The sequence below is a fragment of the Stenella coeruleoalba genome, assembly GCF_951394435.1.
Source record: "Stenella coeruleoalba genome assembly, chromosome: 14".
Taxonomy (NCBI): Eukaryota; Metazoa; Chordata; class Mammalia; order Artiodactyla; family Delphinidae; genus Stenella; species Stenella coeruleoalba.
The window spans coordinates 71,085,022-71,112,597 of record NC_137160.1 but is presented as its reverse complement, the minus strand read 5'-3'; the positions used below and the strand labels follow the sequence as shown (position 1 = coordinate 71,112,597).

The 27,576-nt window shown below is 42.2% G+C and overlaps 1 protein-coding gene across 1 annotated transcript; it reads right to left on the bottom strand.

Moving 5' to 3' along the window:
• Positions 1-12,231: 12,231 nt before the first annotated feature.
• On the bottom strand, positions 12,232-26,568 carry LOC307197292 (piwi-like protein 3; the record flags this gene model as incomplete). The annotated part of the gene is given in 11 exon segments (XM_079943053.1): positions 12,232-12,336; positions 12,340-12,348; positions 13,034-13,187; positions 14,292-14,420; positions 15,127-15,220; positions 15,223-15,279; positions 15,665-15,735; positions 17,960-18,063; positions 18,189-18,256; positions 18,259-18,373; positions 26,488-26,568. Coding segments are annotated over 11 exon segments (987 nt in total).
• Between the last annotated feature and the right edge of the window lie 1,008 nt (positions 26,569-27,576).

The window sequence follows — 27,576 nt, the reverse complement described above, 5'->3', positions numbered from 1 at the left end:
CCCCCTCCGCTCCTGAGTCAGCTCGTGAGTGCCGGTTACTTCCTGTCGGAGCTGTACAGATTTAGCATTAATTTTAGATATATGTTTTATTTTTAACACTGGAGGCTTTTACATCAAGCAAAATTGATCTCCTCCTCGGTTTTTTTTTTTAAACACTTCTATGTAAAATGACACACAAGTATAGAAAAGCACCCTCCGCAAAGGGAGGGCTCAGTGAATTACAATGGGCGCTCCACTCTGGGGAGCAGTAGTTTTTCCCTCTGTAAAAGCCCAGATGCTTCTGAGAAGCTCCTCAGCTTCCTTACTCTGGCCCGACCTCCACAGCGGAAATCCCAAAGGGACTGGATTCTCCCAGCCCTCCAGCACCCTCCACTACTTTCTGATTGTGCTGCCACACTCATTTTGAGTTATTTGTGTGTAAATCACTGCACTTGGAATATACGTGGAGTAACTGATTTCATTCTTATAACCAAATAAGTTAGCACTTATTCTTCTCCCCTTCTACAGGGGGCTACCAGGGTGCTGGGGACGTCCTGTATATTGAACTGGGTGTTGGTAACAGATGTGTTTATATTTACAAGAATCCATAAAGCTCTACGCTTAAGATCTGTGCCCTGTACAATACACCAAGTAAACTTCAACTAGAAAGAGATCCAAAAAACTTTCCCCACAAAACAAACTTCAGGCCCAGGTGGCTGCCTCTGATTTCTATCAAACATTTAAGACAGAAATGATGCCCGTCTCCTACACACTCTTCCAGAGAACAGATACAGAGGGAACACACCCACACTGCTTTCACTGGACCAGGAGAATATGGATGTCATACAAGCAGCAGATGTTACAGGACAGGAGAAATTACAGGCTAAACACTTCTGAATGTCGATGTCAAAATCCAAAAGCAAATATTAGCAGTCTAAATCTAGAGGTTTTCAGAAAGGAAGGAAACTGGGATTTCGTGGCGGTATTTCCAGTGGTTGATGTGGACAGGATCACTGGGTGTTTGGGTGCTGCCTGGGAACGTGGAGAGAAGGGGCAATGCCATCGGGTTAGTGGAATGAACATTTGGTGACAGAGATTAGGAGGGCCTGGGTCATCCTCAGAGACAGTCCTGTGATGGGGTCTCTAGGCTGTGGCTATGGAGGGGTCCCTCTAGGAGGACATGGGCCTCTCTCCTGTGCCACTGCAGGGTCTAGGGATGGTTGAGGAGTTTGTAAGGGCTGGATTTTGATGAGGAAGGATGAGCAGGGAAGGTGCGCCCTCAGAGCCAGTGCAGCCACGGCCCCTCCCCAGCCAGGCCGTAGCCCAGGCTACTCAGACAGTTGCTCACATCAATAGTCAGGCGACAGTGGGGCACGCCAGCTTCACCCACTAAACCACCAAGCACAGCCCAGCAGGCCACTGTCCTCATTAATCAGCACTAACTGTGCATCCAGGGCTGGTTGTTGAAGACCAAGCTAATTTGTTAGAGACGTGCCATGTGGGCAGCTGGCTTGGAGAGACCAGGGCTCTGAGCCACGTGGAGACAAGCCGACCACTGGTCAGACCACCAGGAGGCTCACCTGGTGTGTGAAGACGCTGAGGGAGGAGGGACGTAGATGGGACCCCCTGATCCTTCAAGGGACCTTCTTTCAGGGATATTTAAGAGCTGTGGGGTCAGGGATCAACATGTAAGGGAGGCAGCGGGTCAGGCATGGGCCCTCCTGTTGGCTCAGACCCCTCCTGTCCTTGGAGCAACCATGGGGCAGGCAGGAGGATTGGGGGGATGGAGGGAGGGGAGCCCTGGGCTCAGGGGTCCAGAGCACCATCTAGAGGATTCAGGGGTTCAGGGATTTCTGTCCCAGGGAACCAACTACATTCCTGTCCCACATCCATCTGTCATCAGCTTTGCAACTCCGGGAAAGTCACTTAAAATCTCAACATTTTAGTGCCATGTACCATAAAATATGGATCACAGCACCTGCCATGAGTTCCCCACAGAGCTGATGTGGGGATCACAGGAGATGATAACAGATACTCTTCACAAGCTCTAAAGCATCACACCCATAACCTTCCCCGCTTCCCTGCCCTGTGGCATCCAGGTCCCCTCTCTGGAGGCAGCACTACCACATTTCTTGCTTATTCTTCCAGACATTTAATATTTGAACACTTAGGTAGCACTTATGAAGTACCCATCATTTTTCGTCAGGGTCTACCTGATTTGTTGTATTAAGCTTTATCATGTAATACTAATAAGTGGGCCCTATTAATATTTCCATATCACAGAACAAGGAACTGAGGACAGAGGGTCTGCATAACTTTCCCAGGTTCATGTGGCTTCTGGTATGATTTGAATCCAGACCATCAGGCACCAGCCCCCACTGTGTCGGTCACTGTGCTGTGCTCCTTTTCTGTATTATCTCACTAAATAAAGTCATGTCCCCGTGCAGTCAGCCCATTGGCTATTTTAAGTGCACCCCACATTGCAACACCCTCTTCCCAAGCCCAGCTTTGATTCGCTTAACTCCCCTAGACTCCCCTAGGAGGCTGGTGAACAAAGAGAACAGACGTGTGACCTGGGAATGAATTGACACCTCTGCATGGTCTTCTCCCAGCAACATATCAATAGTTCTCTCAGTTTTTGTTGTGTTTTCCAGGATCATGACTCGGGTACCAAGAAGAAAAGGAAGATTATAAAGGAATCAAACACAGGATGCACAAGAATATCATCAGCGATCAAGATAATCTGCTGGCCATCCGCAGCGGTGGTTCAGACACATCAGAATCAGCATCTGGCCAAACAACAGGGTGGGGACACAAATATCACCCCCACTGACCACTCCATTGAAGGTACTGTGGAAATAATACCAGCAAGTAGATTCAGGAGTAATGGCTGTAGTTTGTACAGCAGAACTTGGATCTGGCTGAAGGAGGATTGGGCAGGGAAGGTGCCCACTCAGAGCCCGTGCAGCCACTGCCCGCTGTTAGCCAGGCCTTAGTCCAAGCTGCTCAGACAATTGGTCAGTTTCTAGTCAGTGAGACCCTGGGGGCCTGTAAACTTCATCTGTTAAGCCACCAAAACACCAGCCCAGTAGACCCTGTTCCCAGCTCATGAATATTAACTGCTCATCATCCAGGTTTGATCAGTTGAAGATGATGCTAATTCTCTGTGCAACTGTCATGTGGGCAGTTGGTTTGGAATGTCCTGAGTTCTGAGTCAGTTAGGGAGTCAAGTAGACTACTGGTCATTCAGGGTGGTCACCTGACCACCAGGAAGTCTCACTGCAAGTCAGCTGCTAGAATCAAGTGCTGAGGGGGAAGGGAGGGGAGATGCACACATATTTGGATACCCTGGTCCATCAGGGGGTCTGCATTTGGGGGAAAGGCATTGTATTGGGGGTCAGGAATTGAAACGTAGAGCCAGGAGTTGGGTCCAGATTTGAGCCATTCTCTTGGGCCAGGCACCTCCTCCGAGTACCAGCTGTCTCCTTGCAGCATCCTTGGGGCAGGAGGATGTGGGAAAGGGAGTGAGGAGAGCTCTTGGTTTTTGTATCCAGGGCATGATCTCATGTCCATGTGTTCAGGAATCTCTATCCCCAGGGAATCAACTCCCTCCCCTGCCTTAGACCCATCACTCATCAGTGTTGTGACTCTGGGCAAGTTACTCAATCTCTCTAAATTTCAGTGCCCTGAACCATAGAATATGGGCCACAGCTCCTACTCTGTCCAACCCATAGTGCTGATGTGAGAATCCCAAGAAATAACAGATTCTCTCCACTATTGAAAGTTGAGTATTGAAGTTTCTCACTATTATTGTTGAGGAGTCTGTTTCTCTTTTCAATTCTGTCAGTTTGCTTCATGTATTTTGGAACTATCTTGTTAAGTGCAAAATGTTTATAATGTTTCCTCCTTGAGAAATGGACCCTTTTGTCACTCTAAAATGTCCTTACTTGTCTCTAGAAAAAAATGCCATAATGTTTATTTGTCTTATACAGTAAAGCCAGTCTAATTCTCTTTTGGTTAATATTTGCTTGGTATATGTTTTCCCACCTTTTTACTTTAGATGTCTTTGTATCTTGAATTTAAAGTGCAACTCTGTAGATAGCATACAGCTAGATCATAGCTTTTCATCCATTCTGCCAATGTCTGCCTATTGGAGTGTGTAAACCATGTATGAATACATTTAATTTAATCACTAATCAGGTAGCATTGAAATCTGTCATTTTGCCATCTGTTTTCTGTATGAGTTATATCTTTTTGTTCTAATATTCCTCCATTGCTGCTTTCTTTTGTGCTGGTTATTTTCTAGTGTACCAATTTAATTCCCATGTTGTTTCTTTTACTATAGATTCTGAGTTATAGTCTTAGTGGATTCCCTGGGGACAATTAACATCTTAATTTATAGCATTCTAATCTGGATTAATACCAAATTAATTTCAGTGACTTACAGAGACTTTACTCATCTGTGGATCTGTTCCACGTACCCTTCTGTATACTGTTACTGTCATATAAATTACATATTTTATATGTTGTGTGTTCAGCAATGTAGATTATTATATTCTTAGAGTGTCCTTTTTAAGCAGATAGAAGAAAATAGTACATTGTTTATATGTTTATACTATATACATCTTATGTACTTATATTTACACTTTCTTTTATATTTACATATGTAACAATTTCTTCATGTAGATTTGCGTTACTCTGTTGTCTTCATTTCAGCCTAAAGGACTCCATATTTCTTATAGGCCTGGTGATAGCAATGGCGTCTCTCAGGTTTTATTTATCTGGGAATGTCTTAATGTCTCCTTCATTACTGAAGGGCATCTCTACTAGAGAATTCTTGGCTGACAGTCAATGTCTTTCAGCACTTCTTTGTGTTTTTTTTGGCCACGCTGCGCACAGCTTGTGGGATCTCAGTTCCCCAACCAGGGATTGAACCCGGCCCCTCTGCGGTGAAAGCGTGGAGTCCTAACCACTGGACTGCCAGGAAATTTCCTTTTTTAGCACTTTTACTACGTCATCCCACTGCCTTCTGTTCTCCATGATTTTTAATGAAAGTCGGCCCTTAAACTTAGTGGGGAGCCTTTGCCTGTGATTAGTCACTTCTTTCTTGTTGCTTTCATGATTCTCTCTTTGTCTTTGACCTTGAACCATTTTAGTGTGATGTGAGCTTATTCAATTTGATGGTCATCGAACTTCTTGAATATTGATTGTGTTTTCCATAAAATTTGGTGAGATTTTGGCTGTTACTTCACATGGCCTCCCTTTCTCTCTCTCATGCCTTTTTGGGACTCTTCTTTATGCATGTGTTGGTATGCTTGATAGTATTACCCAGGTCTCATTAGGCTCTGTTCATTTTTCATCCCTATCCCCCCCTTATTTTAACTTACTGTTCATCAGACTGGAACTCAATTAACCTGTCTTCAAATTCGCTGATTCTGTCTTCCTGCTGCTCACATCTGTTCAGCCCTATTGTGGGTTTGTGTCCCCCCAATTATATATTAAATCTCTAATGCCCAGTACCTGTGACAGTGTCCTTATTTGGAAATAAGGTCTCAAGTTAAGATATGGTCATATGGGATTACTGTGGGCCCTAACCCAATGGCTGTTGTCCTTATAAGAGCAGGGAAGTTTGGATACACAGACACAGAGGAGAGAAGGCCCCGTGATAATGAAAGCAGAGATTGGAGTGATACAGCTGCAAGATAAGGAAAACCAATGAGTTCCAGAAAATACCAAAAGCTAGAAAGAAGCAAGGAAGAATAATTTTCTAGATCTTTCATAGGGAGCATAGCCGGGCCTACAGCTTGACTCCAGACTTCCAGGCTCCAGAAGTGTGAAACAGTAAATTTCTGTTGTTTTAAGACATGTGGTTTATAGTAATTTGTTACAGCAGCCCCGGGAAAATCTAAGCCCCTCCAGTGAAATTTTCAGTTATTACTGTCCTTTTCAACTACAGATATTCCATTTGGTTCTCTTTTATAATTTTATCTTCTTTATTGCCATTCTCTACTTGGAGGAATATAATTTTCATACTATTGTTTAGTTTTTAAAATATGATTTCTTTTAATTCTTTGAACATACTCAAAAAATGTTTCAGGGTTCATAGCAGCACTATTTACAATAGCCAAGACATGGAAGCAACCTATATCTTCATCAACAGATGACTGGATAAAGAAGATGTGGTGTATATATATATAATGGAATAATACTCAGGCATAAACAAGAATGAAATAATGCCATTTGCAGCAACATGGATGGACCTAGAGATTATCATATTAAGTGAAGTCAGACAGAGAAAGACAAATATCATATGATATCACTTATATGTGGAATCTAAAAAAATGATAGAAGTGAACTTATTTACAAAAATAGACTCACAGACATAGAAAACAAACTTATGGTTACCAAAGGGGATAGCAGAAGGAGGGAGTAGAGATAAGTTAGGAGTTTGGGATTAACATATACACACTACTATGTATAAAGTAGATAAACAGCAAGGACCTACTGTATAGCACAGGGAATTATATTCAATATCTTATAATAACCTATAATGGAAAAGATTCTGAAAAAGAACACATATATATATAAACCAAACCATGTTGCTGTACACCTGAAACTAACACAACATTGTAAATTCACTACACTTCAGTTTTAAAAAATGGTTTAAAAAAATAGCTGATATAAAGTATTTGTCCATTGTCAGGAGTTTCATGAAGATACTGTCTACTAGGGTTTTTTTCCCCTTGTGTGTCAGCCTGTTTTGGGGGGTGGTGAAAACATCCCCAGGCTATGTGATTCTCTCACCGAACTCAGTATATTGTCATACTAGTTGCTATCATTTATTACAATGACAGCACACGAAGCAAAATAAGCTCAGGGGAAAAGTGCATGGAGGAGGTCCAGAGGAAACCAGGCACAGGCTTTTAGGAATCCTGCTCCAGTGGAGTCACACAGGCACACTGAGCTCCTCCAACAAAACTTGTGACAGCACATGTGAAATGCTGTCTTCCAGGGAACCTCATTAGAGACTATGTGCCCAGAGGTTGTTACTGGGGGCTGGTCATTTAGTCATCCTCTGCCTAGCACATACCTAAACTCAAGAATTTCACCAGGAAAGAGATGTTCAGCATAAAGCACAGTGTTTGCAAAAACAGCTTGGGCACAGTGAGCCACTCTTACTGGAGAATGGTGGGGACTGTCCTGATTCCAAGTTCCCAGACTCTAGCCAAGGGCCAATCTAGCAAGCAGGCTTTTCTAAGGAAAGCAGTCTCAACCCTACTATGTCAACTCTTTTCTGGACCACGTAGGACCACACTTTTTTTTTTTGGTGGGTGGGGGGCATAAACTGGACATTTAAAATAATATCACATGGAAACTCTGAGAATCAGATTCTCACCCCTCCCCAGGATTTGTTGTTATGCTGTTTTCTTGTACTTGTTGTGTTTTTGGTTTTTGGTTTTTGTTGTTGTTGTTGTTTTGCTATTGACTTTTCTGAGCGAATTCACTAAGTGTATTCTGTGTCGTGTGTGACCACTGTCGTCCCTGTTTGGTTACTTGGTGGTCATTTGTTGATTGGATAGAGATTTCATTAACAGCCTGGAACCAAGAAGTCACCCAGTCTTTACTGAGGGCCTCTGTGAGCATGGGGATTTTTGTCTTAGCACTCAGCCAGGCAGCGGAAATCCCCACCTAAGCCTTCACTTCCTGCTTGTGCAGAACGTCAAGGTCAGCCAGAGGTGAGAGCTTAGAACCTTCGCAGGTCTTTCCTGAGCATGTGCACAGCCCTGAGTATGTGAGCCAATTCCTCATAATAAATCTCCTTCTACCTCCTTCTATCTCTGTTTGTTTCTCTAGAGAACTCTGACTAGCCCAGGCTCCACATGACCTCTACAGCCAAATGCATACTTCGTAGGGTGTGTCATCTTTACGACATGGCTGCACCCTTCCTTCATCTCATCCAGACTCATCTAGAGTCACTTCTCCTGACCCTGTCCCCACTGCCATCTGCCACACTTAGGCCCAGTGCAAATTCTATTATTTACTTGCATGAACAACCAAAAAAATTTTTTGTTGTTGTTGACATATGCTGTTACCAACACCTAGAGCATTTTCCCCCTCATTTCTCCTTCTAGCTCATTTCCATAAATCCTAAAGATATCACCCTCTGGGGTCAGGTTTCTGTGTCCTAAATGCTTCCCCCAAGCCTAAACCCTCACTGGGGATTTAACTCAGTATGTGCTCCCACGGCACCCTTCTAATTCTCACACTGTTGTGTTCAGGGACTGGTAGAAAAAGGTGAAGGTGGGGCTTTGGAGGCACAATTGAGGAGACTGACATCCAAAAACATAAGCTGTGTGAGAACATTACTGTTCTAGTGTTAGGGACCCCAGGAAGTGGCCAATGTATGCTGTAATGGTGGGTAATCCACGGGACTGAAAAATTAGATGATTGCATGGAATTTAAAGATTGTTAGGAAGAAGTTGGGTAAGTAAATGTCCCTTTAGCTATTCTTGGCATTGTTTACAGTTCCTTTATGGAAAAAATCGGAGGTTAAATAAACATATTTAACCTAGCTCCTCTTCATTAATAAATACATGTAATACACATCATCAAGTAGATCCCAGTAGGTTTAGAACTGTTTTGAATATTTTTGAATGAGTAATTCTAAACATCCTTAACTGGATTTATTGAGTTTTGTTGGCAGTCCCAACTTTAAAAAGCCCCTTCAAGTACCCAGTATTGTCTACTCCATATCTCCTCAGGGATCCATTGCACCCCGATGCTCTGGGCAGTGAGTAGGTAGCCTGAAGCCCAAAGGTCTTTCTCTCACTTCCCTGTGGACCTTGAGCGCAATGCAAGCACTCAGCTGCTGTCCCATGCTGAGCAGTAATAATTAGCCTCATCTCCAGGCTGGAGACCAGAGAGAGAGAGGCCAGTCTGCCTTGACCCAGAGCCCACGAATCTCTCTGTGATTCCTGAGAGTCGGTTAACATAGTTGTGGGTCAGGAGTTTGAGGACACAGCCTGAGTGTTGCTGCAGCCAAGCTGCTCCCTGGTTGCCCATATTGTTGCTATTTCCAGTACAGGTGATGGTGGCCATCTGTCCTGGGCCCTTGGATGCTGAGGGTGGCTAAGTCAGCCCTGCCTGGGCCGTAGACCCTAGAGGGAGAGAGGGAACAGTGAGCCAAGTGAATGAGGGTACAGGGCAGAACTGAGGGGTCCCCCACAAATATTCCACCCAGAACAGGTCAGCCCTCACCTGCTGCAGAGAGGGAGGAGAATGATGAGGAGAGGGGTGCAGGTCATGGGGCAGGTGCTCAAGAGCTGTGCTGCCTGAGACTCCAGTGGGTGCTCCCCTAAGTCTCTCTTATTCTGAGGCACCCATGGGAGGGAGGAGTTCCTACATTCACATGTGTCCCTGTTCCCCGACACGCTCAGCCCTGGGCAATGTCTCTGTGGCAGGTTGATGGCCCCTCCAAAGATGTCTATATTCTAATCCTTGGATTCTACCCAAATGTTGCCTTATATGGGGAAAGGGAATTAAGGTTGCAGATGGAGCTAGGCTGCCTATCAGCTAACATTAAAATAGGGAGAATATCTTGGATTATCCAAGCGGTCCCAACATCATCACAAGGGCCATTAAAAGTGGAAGTGGGAGGCAGAAGAATCAGTGTCAGTGGGATATGAGAATGACTCCATTGGCCATTGCAGGCTTTGAAGATGGAAGCGGGGCCAGGAGGCAAGGAATGCAGACAACTTCTGGAAGCTAGAATGAAGGAAACAGACTCCTAGAGCCTCCAGAAAGGAATGCAGCCCTGCTGACATTTATTTTAGCCCAGTAATGCCCACATCAGACCTCTAACTCAGAGTCAGGAAATCATTATTCTTAGATTATATATTGTATTGCTGCTTAGGCCAAATTCATTCCTAACCTACTCAGTAACGTGAAACTTAGGTACTATGATACACTGGAGAAAGTTTATCTGTAAGCCTTTGGAGCAATAAAGCTTTCTCCTAGAAATATTTGATACCCAGTTTCCTTCATCTAATTTATAAAGGACTAGTAGGCTAATAAAGTCAGATGGTGTCCTGGTCACAATACTTCTGTTCATCTTACAAAAGCAACAATTTTTTCTAATCAGTAGATTAAGAAGCCTAAGACCATATTTTTAAGAACAAGACTGAATTCAGTGATTTTAACATGAATACCTTTATTGAATCACATTTTAAATTTATAATTCTAGACATTATAGTTTTATGAATAATATTTGTATTGCATTTATAGGAAATGTTCAGAAAGTGCTCATTACTTTGAATTTGTTCCAAGTGATTTTTGTAGCTCTCTAAAAATGTACTACCATAAATGTATTATCATAAATCAAATTCTAGCTTTAGAAAAGAATGTGTTATCTTTAATCATGGAGACCATATCCTATATTTATCATTATTAGCAATACAGCTAGGTAGGACGTTACCTGGATTACAGTATACTTAAAAGACTTGTTTTAATTTTATTTCTTATAAGATGGGTTCAAATTGCAAACCTAAATTGATTAACCTATAATCAAAGCAATTATATTGTTTTTAAACATATCCTTTCCGACGTATTTGAAGCCCCCTAACTACCCCACCTCAAAAGGAAAAAATACCACTCTAGGAGTATAAGAGAATGAAAGTTTCACATATTGTTTTTTTAGTTAATTAAGTTATTTATTTATTTATTTTTGGCTACGTTGGGTCTTTGTTGCTGTGTGCGGGCTTTCTCTAGTTGCGGTGAGCGGGGGTTACTCTTTGTCATGGTGCGTGGGCTTCTCATTGCGGTGGCTTCTCGTTGTGGAGCACAGACTCTAGGCGTGTGGGCTTCAGTAGTTGTGGTGCGTGGGCTCAGTAGTTGTGGCTCGCGGGCTCCAGAGCGCAGGCTCAGTAGTTGTCACGCCTGGGCTTAGCTGCTCTGCGGCATGTGGGGTCTTCCCAGACCGGGGCTTGAACCCGTGTCCCTTGCATTGACAGGCGGATTCTTAACCACTGAGCCACAGGGAAGTCCCACATATTGTTTCTTAAGTCTATTTACAGATAGTTTTAAGTGGAGAGAGAAAAAAAATGTGTCTGCTTTCAGGAAAAACATGATAGCTTCATTTAAACAACTTATTCAAGACTTTCTTCTGATGATGGTACAGCTAACACAATAATGTCACACTTAGAACATGCACAAGAGAATGAATTAAACAGAAATGCTAACAAAGCCCTTAATTTACCTTCTTTGTGGAAAAAGTGACAAAATGTTACATTCCTGAGCCACCAACTTTTAAATCGCAAAGCTCTCCTTACTACAGCTCCACCAGAAAAAATTCAGATTGCCATGCAGGTACAAAGAACAAACTATTTCATATATAGGTTGTTTCTTTCATACAAAATATTAAACACAAATAAATTCCCATTTAATTTTGCCACTTTTATGTCTTCGCTGTCCTTGAGAAAAAGGATGTTACAAAAATAAAGTAGGTATGATTTTCCAAGTAGAATTTACTTGTTCATAGATATATATATTCTCCATGTGACTAATGCCCAACCTTTTTTTAAAATTAATTAATTTATTTTTGGCTGCGTTGTGTCTTCATTGGTGTGTGCAGGCTTTTCTCTAGTTGTGGTGAGTGGGGGCTACTCTTCATTGTGGTGCGTGGGCTTCTCATTGCGGTGGCTTCTCTTGTTGCGGGGAATGGGCCCTAGTGTACATGGGCTTCAGTAGTTGTGGCATGTGGGCTCAGTAGTTGTGGCTCGTGGGCTCTAGAACACAGGCTCAGTAGTTGTGGTGCATGGGCTTTGTTGCGCCACGGCATGTGGGATCTTCCTGGACCAGGGCTCGAACCAATGTCCCCTGCATTGGCAGGTGGATTCTTAACCACTGCACCACCAGGGAAGTCCCCCAACCTTTACAATTAGAGCAGCATTGCTTGGAGTACAGAATATTCAGGCATATTTAATCATAAAGTCCTTGTAACACATTTGAGAGGTAAATTCTAAAACAAAACTCTCACTGTCAGTTCTCCAGCCTGGAGAAGAGAAGCCTCATGTTAAGTTAGTGGTAGTATTGAAAATAGCATAACACACTTGGAGTCTCGTCCATGTCCAGTCAAGAATGGTTTTAAACTCTGATCGTGCATCTAGGAAAAAATTTCAGATGTACAGATGCAGAATGAGAAAATAAATTTACAAATTGTGGTTTTCAACATCCCATCATGCTTTCTTCTCTATGTTAAAGGTAAAAGAGACGTTTTGACAGAGACCCATGTGGTTCTTGGTGAAGACTCTGGCCCACCAGGTAAGCCAGCTTATGGGCATAATGGCAAGGAGCAGGGACTCAGATGATACCCTTTAGGAGAAAGATCAACCAAAACAATTTTCTCACCTTTATGTCTACTTTCCCTAAGTTTAAATTTTTATAGATATCCAAGGTTCAAAAAGCAGATTCAATTTTGAACAGTTTCACAGATCTGAAGGAAAATCAGTATCAAAAAATACTTACCACAGCCACTATGGAGAACAGTATGGTGGCTCCTTAAAACTAAAAACAGAGCTACCATATGACCCAGCAATCCCACTCCTGGGCGTATATCCAGAAAAGACGGAAGCTCTAATTCAAAAATATGCGTGTACCCCAATGTTCATAGCAGCACTATTTACAATAGCCAAGACACAAAAGCAACCTAAATGTCCATCAGCAGATGAACGGACAAAGATGTGGTATGTGTATACAATAGAATAGTACTCATTCAGAAAGAATGCAATAATGCCACTTGCAGTAACATGGATGGACCTAGATATTATCATACTAAGTGAAGTAAATCACAGACAAATATTATTTGATATCACTTACATGTAGAACCTAAAAAATAGCATACAAATGAACTTATTTTTATTTACAAAGTAGAAACAGACTCACAGACACAGAAAACAAACCTATGGTTACCAAAGAAGAAACTGCAGGGGGGAGGAATAAATTAGGAGTATAGGATTAACAGATGCACGTTACCAAATTAAAGAAAAAAAGTACTTACTGAAAAATTGTAATACATGTGGCATAGTTTGTAAGTTAGACTCTGTACTGCATCTGGGCTCAAGTAAAGCGTGTCATGGATGACATTATAATGAGTGGGAGTGACAGTACCAGTGCCTTCTTTCACAGACTGACTCACAATAAAAAAGTCATACCTAGAATTATAGAACCTAATTGGTATCAAGTTTATTTTAGAAGAAAAACAATGTAGCAAACCTAGTCTCTGAAGTAACAATTTACAGAAATCTATGATACAGAGTTTCCTTTATATTTAGAAGCCTGGCTAACTGTTGAGCAATGATTTGCTAAAGCAAATCTACAAAGGACAGTGAAATCATTGACAATTAATAACGCTCATGGGATTTAAACTCAAAAGCATATGCACTGATGCCTAGAGGCAGCAAACCTCAAATTAGCACGTTAGACATGGTCATAGGTAATGTGATTCCGAGATTCAGGGAAAGATGGGAATATCCATCCCTGCAAATCACCAGAATACATTCAAACTCCCTAAGTTATATAAGTGGTAAGCTTAACCAATTTATTGTAAATATTGAATGTTTATATCATTTTATGTTATACTTTATGTTAATTGTACTTTTCATTTGCTTTGTTTTCTTCAATCCTTTCATGCCTTCTACTAGAAAAATCAGTGTTTCTGCCTTTCTTCAAATTTAATTCATTTCTCCCTATCTGTTGGTATGAATGTCCTGTTTTATTTCTTGCTGTGGTTTTGCATAACTTTCTCATTTGCATAATTCACTTTACAAGTCTAAAGTTAACCAGAAGTTCTAGCCTTCTTCCTAACAACGGAATCATCTTAGAATGATCAATAAATATTTGTCTGTTTTTAAAATTCTCTGAGAGGGCTTCCCTGGTGGCGCAGTGGTTGGGAGTCCGCCTGCCGATGCAGGGGACACAGGTTCGTACCCCGGTCCGGGAAGATCCCACATGCCGCGGAGCAGCTGGGCCCGTGAGCCATGGCCGCTGAGCCTGCGCGTCTGGAGCCTGTGCTCCGCAGCAAGAGAGGCCACAGCAGTGAGAGGCCCGCGTACCGCAAAAAAATAATAATAATTAAAAAAAAATAAAATTCTCTGAGAAACAAAATGATTGAAGACAGAAAAAATTATCATCTAATATACCTATCATTTTTAACCTTCTTTAGGTCAATTCTTCCTTTCTCGTCCAAATCATGGAAACCTTAAAAAATTCTGTTACTATTTGAATAAAAAGGAATCTTTAAAATAAAGATGGCTTACCATTCCATCCTAGTCACCTCTAAATCAATAACCGTTCCTGGAGATGGATTGTCAAGTCTTCCTTCATCCTTTTCAATAAAAAATCTGATGTTTATTTGTTTCTTCACCACGATGAAAGTTACTCTGATACTTAAAAGATTATGATCAGTGTCACTCTGTTTGCTCTGCATTATCTCAGAAGCATTCAGAATGTCGAAAACAGCCCACATGTAGGACATTAAAAGGAGTCTGCAGATGTTAGCTCTCCACACACCCCAATTTTACTGTCTTAGATCCAAGAGCCTAATTCAGGAAGTAAAGGAGGAGGTTTCTATTCATAGCCATTCAGATCCTAGGAGAAGGGTCCCTTCCTCCCAAGGTCAGGATTACTTGTACTGTCTATGCTGGGCACCAGGCTTCACTGACAAACAGGTGAGGCCAGAGAAGGGAACTGAGAGGAATCCCCAGTCCTGGGACGTACAGAACTCCAGGATAAAGGAGCTGGATAAGTACAAACCATTGATTAGCTATGTTCATGGACTTTTAGGAATATCTGAGGTTAGCAAGCCCTCCTCCATCAAGGTTTGGAAGGAGATTGGAAACAGAGAAAGAATCATGGGTTTCCATATGGGGAAACAACCTGCTACTGCAAGGCTTCAGTTCTGCTTTCTCCTCTGACGTGGGCATGGAACACAAAGGGGGAAGGGTCTGTTTTTTCTCCCCCCGAAATCCACTGAAGCCCTCTGTATCCAGCTTTCCAATTCACACATCACAATTGTTGTAGATATTTCCCCCTGCCCCCGGAAACTAAAATGTAAAGCTTACAAAATCTGCACTTCAAGAGTAATATACCCACTTTTGTCCTCTGTAAGCATTTTCTAAGTAGGACTCCATCTGTCTTAGTTCTTGGTCAGTCAGTGCTTGAAGTTGTCCATCTCCCACTCCATCTCAATACACAATGGTGAATGTGGCAGAGATGAATTTTGTTCATACCAGAGCTTCAAGGCAGCTGAAAGGAAGTCAGAAACACATATAAATAAACCATAACTTGGAACAAAGTGGCCACTATTTTAGACAACTTCTGTGTTCATTTGTCAACATGGTAGCTTTCAGGACACTGCTTAAGTCCTCAGTCTAGTCCATACTTAACAAGAGTATGAAAATTTTGAGCCAGATAATTCTTTGTGGTGGTCAGGGGCAGGAAGTGTTGCTGTCCCATGCATGGTAAGACATTTAACAGCATCCCTAAACTTCTGTCCACTAGATGCCAATAGCACCTCTATCCCCATTGTGACAACCAAAAGTGTCTTCACTCATTGCCAGATGTCCCAGGTGGGGGAGCAGTATCTCCACCAGTATAGACTCAAGCCCTCCAGCCTCCACCAGGCACTGACTGTGCAAGCAGGTTGTCAGCCCATTGACAAGCTCCTGCCCCGATTGCTGGATGATGCATTGAGAGAACCACCTGTATGGAGAAAAATAAGCCATTAGTTTGGAAAACAAGATTAATTCAGAATCAAAATGATGAAATTAATCTATGACCAAAAAAAAATTCACTATCAGTAGTTGAGGATCCAATTAAAGATCCTTTTTTTTTTTTTTTTTTTTTTTTTTTTTTGCGGTACACGGGCCTCTCACTGTTGTGGCCTCTCCCGTTGCGGAGCACAGGCTCCAGACACGCAGGCTCAGCGGCCATGGCTCACGGGCCCAGCCGCTCCGCGGCATGTGGGATCTTCCCGGACCGGGGCACGAACCCGTGTCCCTTGCATCGGTAGGCGGACTCTCAACCACTGCGCCACCAGGGAAGCCCTAAAGATCCATTCTTCATCCCGCTGCAGAGATCCAGGTATTGGTCTCTTCACATATCTTAGGCATTTTGTAACATTTTGAATGCACAGAAGGAGTAAGATAGAATGGAAACATTTGTTAACGTTAACTACAAATTATACATGCTTTGAATACATATGACTCATATTGTTTCAGCTCCTGGGGAATTCCACAAAGTGCAAACCCGGTGTTTTTCTGGAGACTCCTACTTTAGTTCAGTGTCTTAAACAATGGTTCATCCACATGAATCTGCTTTGGAGGGAGCAGTTTGCTTCCAAACAGTAATAGCTATTGTGACCACTGCTCGAGGTATCGAGTAAAATCACCTGTTTGTCTCGAGTTTCTATCCCCTTATTGCGTCTTTGTTTACTTCAGAGTATTAGGATGACGTGATAGGGTATGATGTATGTTTGCCTCTTCATCTGAATCTGTACTCCAATGGATGGGATCAGGTATTTTGGCTTTATATCTTCACTGCTGCATTCTCAGTATTTACACATAGCAAGTGCTCAAAAATATCTATTGCATGAATGCAAGCTTAACTTTTTACCTATTATCACAGCATTTTCTACTAAAAAAGGCAGAGTAAATCCATGTTACTGTATTTAGAGTATGACTAGAAAAAAAAAGATCCTTAAAGGATACTGTGGAATTATACCTGGTGGGCCACAAACAGCATTGAACATAGTAGTGGTTTGTGACTGTCCCACATACCATAATGCACAGGAGAAGAATATGCAGACCCATCTGCACTATGGGTTTTATTTTCTACTCTAAGCACAGAAAATAAAAGGTCCCTGGAGAAAAGGAGAATCATAGGATATAGAAGCACATCTCCTTATTCAGGTACATTATATACAAATGTATGAAGACAAGATCTTATTATACCTACAGGCCACTGAAGGTATAATATGTGTCTTCACCCACATATATCCTAAGTGCTTCCTCATGTGTCCCTATGCAGAGGCTTACTGATCAAATTCTGCGGTTGGCAGAATTCTACCTGTCCTCATCCTTGGAACTTGTGAACATACTGAGATCTGGCCCCTGTGGTGATGTTATATGGCACAGTTGACTTTAGGATAAGGAGAGTCTCCAGATGGATGATATCTGACCTCATGAGCTCCTTTAAAATCAGCAAGTTTTCTTTGGCTGATGACAGAAGAGGAAGATGGAGAGATTCAAAAGAGAACAATAGCACAGTGTGAATTGGCGGGTTGGAAGTTGGAGGGGAGGCAGGGAGCACATCAGAAGGAACGTGGATGAAACTCTAGAAGCTGAGACTAGCTGTAGGTGACAGCCAGCAAGGAAGTGGGGTCCTCTGTGCCACAATCACAAGAAAATTGGCTCTGCCACATCGACGTATGCTGGGAAGAGGATCCCAAGCCTCCAGGTGAGAATGTGGCTTATGTGGCACTTTTCACTCAGCCTTGGGACTTCCCTGGTGCTCCAGTGTTTAAGAATCTGCACTTCCTCCGCAGGGGCCATGGGTTCGATCCCTGGTCGGGGAACTAAGATCCCGCATGCTGCGCAGTGCAGCCAAAAAAACAAACAAAATCTCGGCCTTGTAAGGCCCTGAGAGCCATGCAGTGCCCAACATCTGACCCACAGGACTGTCCATGGTCATGTGAGTGTCGTCTTAAGTTGCCATATTTTGTCATGGTTGTTAGGCAGCAATAGAGAGTGATCAGAGGCTTCCATACAAAATGTTCTGGGAGCCTAACTTTGCCAGAAGATCAGGAGAGCACATCTCTAAGAACAACTTGTCCATGGAGCTTGCCAATAATGTGTGTTAAGTCCACCTCTCCTATCTGGCCTCCAGATAGCTCCCCACTAAACACTGTCTGCCAAAGCTTACCCACCGCGTCAAGTCTGGATCGATGCTTGCCACAAATCCTGCGACTGACTTCCATCGATGTACAATACCGTGGAAACAATCGATACCGATGAACATTGCATTCTGCAACTTAAATTTTAAACAAGGTAGCAGATTGAGTTAGAACACGAAGCAAATTTCCAATTAAGTAGGACCATAACAAATTCTACCAAAGACAGATGAAAGCAAGAGAAGGCAACAAAATCCCCACGTACTTCTCTATCCACCTTCCAGAGGGCACCTCCTAGCTTGCAGTTCATCTGCAGGGCAATCTTTGTAGCGGTGGTCTCTCTAAGGTCCGTTTCAACACACACTGGCTTGGGATCGGGTAATTGACACACAGGTGTCTTTTTATGCCATCACAAATTTCTTTATTTTCAGTGGGCAGCAAGAAAAGGACCTTGAAAGAAAGCAAACATGACATTCCCCAAAATGCAAGAATGCAGTGACGTGAGAAATGGATGCGTGTCGAGGAAGCTATATAGGTGGAGCACTGACAAAGTAGAGACTATTAAATAGATATCTGAATCCATGAGGGTGAAGGGTCTAGAATCACACTGCATTCAACAAGTGTGAGTGTGAGTGTATGGAAGAGACAGGCTGCGAGACAGGCATTTGGAAATATGCATCGATCCTTTAAACTTGCAAAACCCTTTCATCCTAGTCATTCCATTCCCAGGAGTCGTTCCATTTCCAGAAGTTTATCATGAAGTCAACATGGATGGGTTAAAAACATAGACTGAACTATACCGTCCTCAGGACAGTCACCGTCGATGGGATGATCGCTGTGTGTGGGGCGCTTCCCAAGCATTCTACTTGATTCAGTTAATTCTCTCACCAGTCAACTGAGATAAATACTGTTATGTGCCCCCACCAGCAAACAAGCTTGGGGGCTGTTGTGGAAACTGCCTGATTTACAAGCAGCAGAGCAAGTTTCCAAACCCTCGCCAGGACCTCCAGTAGGACACTGAGCAGTTAGGAAGAGAGGCTACTGCTTGGCTTGTTTCTGACTAATGGGAAAAATCATCAGTGTATATATATATATATATATATATTTTTTTTTTTTTTGTGGTACGCGGGCCTCTCGCTGCTGTGGCCTCTCCCATTGCGGAGCACAGGCTCCGGACGTGCAGGCTCAGCGGCCATGGCTCACGGGCCCAGCCGCTTCACGGCACGTGGGATCCTCCCAGACCGGGGCACGAACCCGTGTCCCCTACATCAGCAGGCGCACTCTCAACCACTGCGCCACCAGGGAAGCCCAGTATATTCTTTTTAACATAATGATGCTTATAGAAGTTTTTGGCAGACGTTCTTTTTCAGATTAGGGTAATTCTTTTCTCATTGTAGATTAAGTGAGTTTTTCTTTTCACATGAAAAAGTATGAGATTTTATTAAATGCATTACCTGCGTGGACTAAGAGAAATATTCACCACACTATAATTCACCACACTAACCAGTTTTTAGAAAAATATAAACAACCTATTTCAAACTTAGTGGCCCACTCTAGCCCATGGTGTTCTCCTAATATTTCTTTAACCCCCAACTATGAACTTTGGAAATCACACTTCCCATTTCTTATAGCTTTTGTAAAAAATAAACAAACCTCAATTAAATAGAGTCAGGAGACCAGAGGGGGAGCTCTCATACCCTGCAACGATAGCAGAGCCCAACAAGAAGAAGAAAGACTTCTTTTCTTCCCTGGCAAGACCTTGGCCAATGAAAAGCAATGGACTCTTTGTTTACTAAAGCCCTTCCAACTTGCTTTTCTCTTCTATGAAGGGGTTCTCCTTTCCTCATCAAGTGGGACTTGCACGTGGCTCGCCAGGGTTGCAGACCCCAAATTGCAATTCTCCACTGATCCCAAATCAACCCATCTTTGCTGAAGAAAAAACCTGCAGTCTATTGTTTTAGGTCCAAAAAACAAATCAGTTCTGTTGTCCCTATTTCCATTATTTGAAAGGTAGGATTGCGCTTACTTTCTAATGCCTCATCTATGAATTCAGCAGTTTTCCCCAGATCTCATTACAACCCTACGACAAAGTTGTCATCTCTTATGAGACTCAGTTCCCACCAGGGCATCCTGAGACTACCCTAGTCATTCAACTATTTCAGCACATCCATTTCACTCAAGTAAATCTGCTGGAACCATTTTCTTACGTTTACATGTAAGACTCTATATATCAACACATGCCATGAAGGTAGTTTGCCTTAATGTGACACACTCCCTCAAATTATTACTAATCCCACTACTCTGTGATGCTAACATGCATGAATTATCTATTACAACCTATGTGTATGAACTACTATGTGCCAGTCATGGTGTAAGGTATAAGAGATATGTATTGCAAAGAGCAGAATCATAGCTCTCCTAGTCCTATGAAACTCATAGTCTGTTGGGGAGGGGAGAGATTAATAAAATCACCCAAATATATAATTACAAACTGGGATAAGTGTTATGAAATACAAGTACATAACAGAACAGGGTGACCTCACAGAGGCCTGATGTTGCAGGTCAGTGTATGCACGAGAGGGAGGGGTACTGTTGGGTTATCCAGAATGGCTCTTTTTAAAAACATTTTATGAAGTATAGTTGATTTACAATATTGTATTAATTTGTGCTATATAGCAAAGTGACTCAGTTATACATATGTATATTCTTTTTCATATTCTTTTCCATTATGGTTTATCACAGGATATTGAATATAGCTCCCTGTGCTATGCAGTAGGACCTTGTTGTCGTTCCATCCTATATATAATAGTTTGCATCTGCTAATCCCAAACTCCCAATCTTTCCCTCCCCCACTCCCTCCCACTTGGAAACCACAAGTCTATTCTCTGTATCTGTGAGTCTGTTTGTTTCATAGATATGTTCATTTGTGTCATATTTTAGATTGCACGTATAAGTAATACCATATGTCCATCGACAGATGAATGGATAAAGAAGATGTGGTGTATACACACATACACACACAATTGAATATTACTCAGCCATAAAAAAGAATGAAATAATGCCATTAGCAGCAACATGGACGGACCCAGAGCGGCTCTTCTTAGTCAAAGATCTTTGAGATAAAATTTGTAGGATGAACAAGCAAACGTCAGCCTAGGTGGAGGAATCAGCACACATAAATTGAGGAGAGAGGTCCTTAACTCTCTCACAGCGTCACCTCCCTTACTTCCCCAGCTTGCATTCCATAGCCTGTCACAATTAAGTCCTCACAAATACCATTCATTCCTTGACTATGCCTTGATCATGCTACGTTGGCAAGTCTCAAACCCTGGTAAAACCCAGCTGTCTGTTCTGCCCATGCAACCAACAGCCAAACCCTGCTGAGTGGTTCTAGAGTTAGTCTGCCACAATCTAAAAGGGGTGCTCTGTTCAGATGCCCTAGTTATGCTTCCTACCCATTCAAAAAACCAACATTTCACACTTTCTCATCTCTTCTCAAATCTCCTATACATCTCCCTCATCGCTGCCCATCAACTAACTCAGCCGATGATCTTGCTTCATACTTCACTGAGAAGTGAATGTCTGAGGATTCAGACAGGAATACACTTATATTCTGCCCGGTGTTTGCCTTCTCTCTACACATATGTATGTTCTTCTTGCCTTCCGATTACTATGGAGGATGTGTCCTGCTCCAGAAAAGGGTCCGTAATCTCTACTACAGCTATGGATACTAACCTCTTCTTTCCTTCAGGGATTTTGTTCCTATCATTACCCCTCATTTATCTTGCCTTCTGTATTAACAATTTCTCCTTCTCTATTGGACAATTTATACCAGGATAAACACATACTGTAGTATTCTCTAACTTAAAAAAATCCTTCATCTACATAACATTTCTCTTCCCTTCTACAGCAAGCGTTGCTAAATTTTTCCTTCAGTGCCTTCCACCTGGACTTCAATTGCCACCATTACACAATTTGCTCTTGGCAGTGAACTCCATGCTATCAAACTCAATGTACTCTTCACTGTGTGTTTTCCCCCAGCTCTATTGAGGTATAATTGGTATACAAAAATCTGCCCATAATGTGTACAGTTTGGTGAATTGGGGCATATGTATACACTCTCATTTAACCTCATCTTAACATTCTACAGAGACGCATATCCTTCTTTCCTGAAATATTTCATTCTCTTGGTCATCTATATATTCTGCCTAGGTGACTGCATATCAAAATCCAAGGACTAGGTAAGAGCTAATAATTCCCAAAATGAAAACTCCAGGCTTTACACCCTGGGACTCCTGACTCATCCGCATGCCCAAAGAGCATACTTTATTTACACCCTTTGGCAGAGAGATGATACTGAACTCACCACATCTGTACACGAAAGAAAAGAGTGTCCACTTAGATAGGTTCAGGCTATAGGACTGAATTTTAACAAAGAAATATGAGTGAAAGTAGTGCATCAGCCTATCACTTTCAGTCTAAGGGACCTAAGAGCCAGTATGCTGCTTCTACCTCTTTTCTTCTAACATGACAACCTTGGAGTCCTCTTGTTGAGATGGTAGAGCCACAAAATGGTAACAGATGAGATCACTGAGTCTCCCTGACTCTCATTAGGCTTTATTCAAGCCAGAAATAAACCTTTTAAAATTAACTTATTGATATTTCAGTTTGCAATTCCATCTGTGCCTATCTCATCCCAGAACAATCCCCTCACTTATTACAACCAAGCCTTCACTATGTCCTCTCCATTTTCACCTACTTCTCCCACCCTGCTCCAGGCCACCATCATCATTTAAGTCAACTGATTTAATAACCTCCTCACTGGTTTCCCTGCCTCCATTTTTACACCCATACAGCCCATTCTCTGTATATTAGACAGAAATCTTACAAATATCTACACAATATGATTTGACAATAAAATCCAATTTACTTCTCTAGAGAACACTCCAGCCTAGTTTGGGCTCTGGGTACACAATGCCCACCCCGAAAATAGTGCCTTTGTACTACCTCTTCTCCCTCATCCGCACCTAGCTTGCTCCTTGCTTCCATTTACATATCAGCTTCGCAGAGAAGCTTTCCATGACCTTGCAGACTAATAGCCACCAGATATTCTCCATAATACCACCCGATTTTAATTATCTCCATATCCCTTATAACTATTAGAATAGTTTTCTTCTTGTTTGTCATATCTCTGTCTGCCATGAGAATGCAAGTGCCTTAAGAGCTGAGAACTAAATTGTCTTACTAATGTATACCCAAGATATACAATAGGCACTAAATGCTCTTGGGATTGAATGAACAAGCAATAAGTGTGAAACACAAATGAGGATAATGTCATAATAACCCTCCCTTGAAGGGATGTCAGAGGGCTATGTACCTGCAATTGTTCCAAGTAGCTATGTTTTGAGTCCCAATATAATGCAAGCTTTTTTAAAAACATCCATTTATAAGTTGTTTCCATTTGCCACAAATATCTGCCATTCCTTTAATTACCTTTCTCTCATCTGCTAAAGCTAGAAAACCAACCTCACCAACTGGCCTGAGTTTATTTGTGAGCACGCAAATTAAAAATATAGGAGGGAGGGCTTCCCTGGTGGCGCAGTGGTTGAGACTCAGCCTGCTGATGCAGGGGACGCGGGTTCGTGCCGCGGTCCGGGAAGATCCCACCGTGCCGCGGAGCGGCTAGGCCCGTGAGCCATGGCCGCTGAGCCTGCGCGTCCGGAGCCTGTGCTCCGCAACAGGAGAGGCCACAGCAGTGAGAGGCCCGCGTACCGCAAAAAAAAGAAAAAAAAGAAAAGAAAAGAAAAAGGAAGGACTTCCCTGGTGGCGCAGTGGTTAAGAATCCGCCTGACAATGCAGGGGACACGGGTTCGTTCCGTGGTCTGGGAAGATCCCACATGTCGCAGAGCAACTAAGCCACCGTAATGAGAAGACCACGCACCGCAATGAAGAGTATTCCCTACTCGCCGAAACTAGAGAAAGCCCGTGCACAGCAACGGAGATTATGAGATTTAGCACGTAACAGACATCATCTCAGATTGTAATTGGTCATTTTTTTCTTCTTTTTGAACCAAGTTCTGTAGGGCTGAAACTCCTACATAAAGTTCTCATTTCTGAAGTCTTACCATATTTTATTTTCTACCTAACAATCCATCTACATGTTCAAAACTACCATAGCCACTTCTAAGCCTGACAGGGAGGGCCATCTTGGAGCCATTCTAATTATGTGACATTACCCTATACACAAAACACTCTAATACATGGATAATATAAGCCAAGCTATAATACCCCAAAAGGAGAATATATACAAATACATATATATGTGTCTAAATAAGACTTGAGAAATATACTTAACTATATAATATGAAAATTTTTAAGGCAAGTATGTTTGAAGAAATAAAATTTCATACCTCCCTGTAATAGTCTACAAAGGAGGTTTCACTGCCATCCGATCTTGTAAATGTAGAGCTGGGAGACTTCTCCCAAGTAATACCATCCGCCCTATAGGTTCTGTTGTCATACCTGTGGAATAATCGTAATATATGGTATTATTCCTGACGTTATTGCATGGAAGCATGTAAGAAAGAAGTGGTTTAAAATCCTACAGGTAATTGCAGGATATATAGCTTTACTAAGATTAATTCACATAACATGCAATTCAGCCATTTAAGTGTGCAGTCCAATGGTTTTTAGTATACTTACTGAGTGGTGCAACCATCACGCGATTTTAGAATATTTTCATCACCCAAAGAAGAAACACCTGAACAATGAGCAGTCACTCCCTGTTTCCATCCAATTCCCCCGGTCCTTAAACCACCACTAGTTCACTTACTGTCCCTATGCATTTGCCTACTCATCACATTTCATATAAATTGAGTCATATAATATGTGATCTTCCCTGACTGGCTTCTTTCACTTAGCATAATATTTTCAGGGTTCATTCATGCTGTAGCATGTATTTATACTTCATTCCATTTTATTGACAAATAATATATCATTGTATAGATATACCACATTTGTGTTTATCCATTTACCAGTTGATGAACATTTGGGATTGTTTATCCTCAAGCTAGTATGAATAGTGATGTTGTGGACATTCATATTCCAATTGTGGTGGATATGTTTTTATTTCTTTTGGGTATATAACCTGGAGTGGAATTGCTGGGTCATATGGTAATGCTATATTTAGCCCATTGAGGAAATGCCAGACTGTTTCCCAAAGAGGCCATACTTATACCAGCAGTGTATAATGGTTGGTTTCAATTTTTCCACATCCTTGCCAACACTTGTTAACATCTTCCTTTTTAACTTTTAGCAATCCTAGTAGATAGGAAGTGGCATTTCATTGTGGCTTTAATTTGCATTTCCCTGATGGCTGATGATGTTGAGCATCTTCTCATGTGATTATTGGCCATTTGTATATTTTATTTGGAGAAATGTCTATTCAGATCCTTTGCCCATATATATCCTCACATATGAGTATATATAATAGTTTAAGCCCTGGTCCGGGAAGATCCCACATGCCGCAGAGCAACTAAGCCCGTGCACCACAACTACTGAGCCCACGTGCCACAACTACTGAAGCCCGCACGCCTAGAACCCATGCTCCGCAAGAGAAGCCACCACAATGAGAAGCCCATGCACCACAACAAAGAGTAGCCCCCGCTCGCCACAACTAGAGAAAGCCCAGGCATAGCAACGAAGACCCAATGAAGCCAAAAATAAATAAAAATAAATTTTAGAAAAATCTTGTAATATGTAACAACATGAATGAACCTTGAAGACAGTCACAAAAGGACAAATACTGCATAATTCCACTTATACAATGAAAATAGTCACACTCAGAAGCGGAGAGTAGAATGGTGCTTTTCAGGGAGTGGGAGAGGGGAAATAGGGATTTGCTAATCAACAGGTGTAAAATTAGAGTTATGCAAGGTAAGTTAGTTCTTGAGATCTGCGGGACGACATTGTGCCTATAGTTAATACCGTGCTGTACATTTAAAAATACAATAAGAGGAAAAAAAATACAATAAGAGGGTAGAGCTCTATTGTTCTTACCACAATACAAATTTAAAAAATGTTTTAAAAAGGTGGTTGGAGAATCAGATCTAAGGTTTCACTGCATTACCCAAATCCTTGGCAAACGACAACATCTGAGCCTGTGGGCTTACCTGTATAATGATAACCGTTCACCTGTGAGGATAATACAATGTAGGTAAACATTTGAGGAACTGCTCAACCTTTCAGTATAGCGATTCACGAACCCAAGAAAAATCTTGTTCCCCGAACTAGTTAACTTATAGTTGTCATACCAATGCATTTTCTAAATTTGAAAAGCAATTACATTGAATTAGCTAATGAATAATGACCTCTATTTCTTTTTCCATAAGCCTTAAAATATAAGGGGAATAAAGCATTGATAGCCAGATAATTCACTGCAGGAGATAGTTGAGAGCTGTACCTTCTTCCCATCCTGCCAAACATCACGGGAGCACCGAGGCTATCTGTCTAGAATTTTATCGCTGTCATGTACCGTCACATATTAAGTATCCTCTGCCCCTCACCATATCTTTCTTCTTCCCTCTTTTTACCTGAAGGCTGCGGTGTTCCTTCTGCTTCTGTTGGTGGTCCAGCCCCAGCCACATGGCTAACACCCCACAGCTGCTTGAGTCTAGGCTGGATTTGACGAGGTTGCTGAGCCTGCAAGTTTTTGGAGATAAAAATAAAGAGTAATGTTATCCATATGTTCGACCGTCACCCAAAAATTATCATATGCCTGCCATGTGCCACGATGCATGTATCAGAGCATACAGCAAAGGAACTTCCTTGAAAATCTCATATTCCAGTGACAGAAAATAAATTGATGACTAACTTATATGGCATGAATATGATAATTGCTAGGGAAATGAAAAAAGTAGAACAAAGCCAAGTATGGAAAATTGGGAGTTATTGGGAAGGTGGGGTATGAAAGGGGCTGGTTGCATTAATTCATGGGAGACAAAGCAGAGCCTCAGTGCGAAGTTGACGCTGAAACAAAGACTCAGAGGCAGTGAGTTAACAAGGTTACACAAGCCTCAGGTGGAGGAAAGAGCAAGCTCCTAAGGAAGAAATGTTGAAGGGAGAGCAAGATGAACAAGGGAGGGGGAAGCAGAGGGACCCGGAGAGGTAGTGGGAGGGAGGCCATGTTAAGGAAATCTCCTGTGACTCTGAGAAAATGGGAACGCTTACAGGCTGTGGGTTGAACGTGAATCCAATTTACTGGCTCTGTGCTGGGAACAGACTGAGGATGAGACCAGGGCAGAAGCAAGAAGACCAGTTATGAGGCCATTTGTGGGGTCCAGCCAGGGATGCTGGTGGTTTGGCCCAGAGGGTAGTAATAGAGGGGATGAGAAATGATCAGAGACTGGATATTTTTTGAACGTCAGGGACAACAGTATTTCCTGGTTGTTTATGTGAAGGGTTTGAGGTCAAGAGAAGATGAATCCAAAGACTTTGGCCTAAACAACTGGAAGAAAGGGATTTCATCAGATGAAGTAGTTAGGAATTGTCTGGGAGGGCAAATCAGTAGTGTGAGACATGCATGGGGATGTTCGTTTAGTGCAGGAGAGGGAACTTGTCCACATACCAGATCACACCTAAAGCCATGATACTGA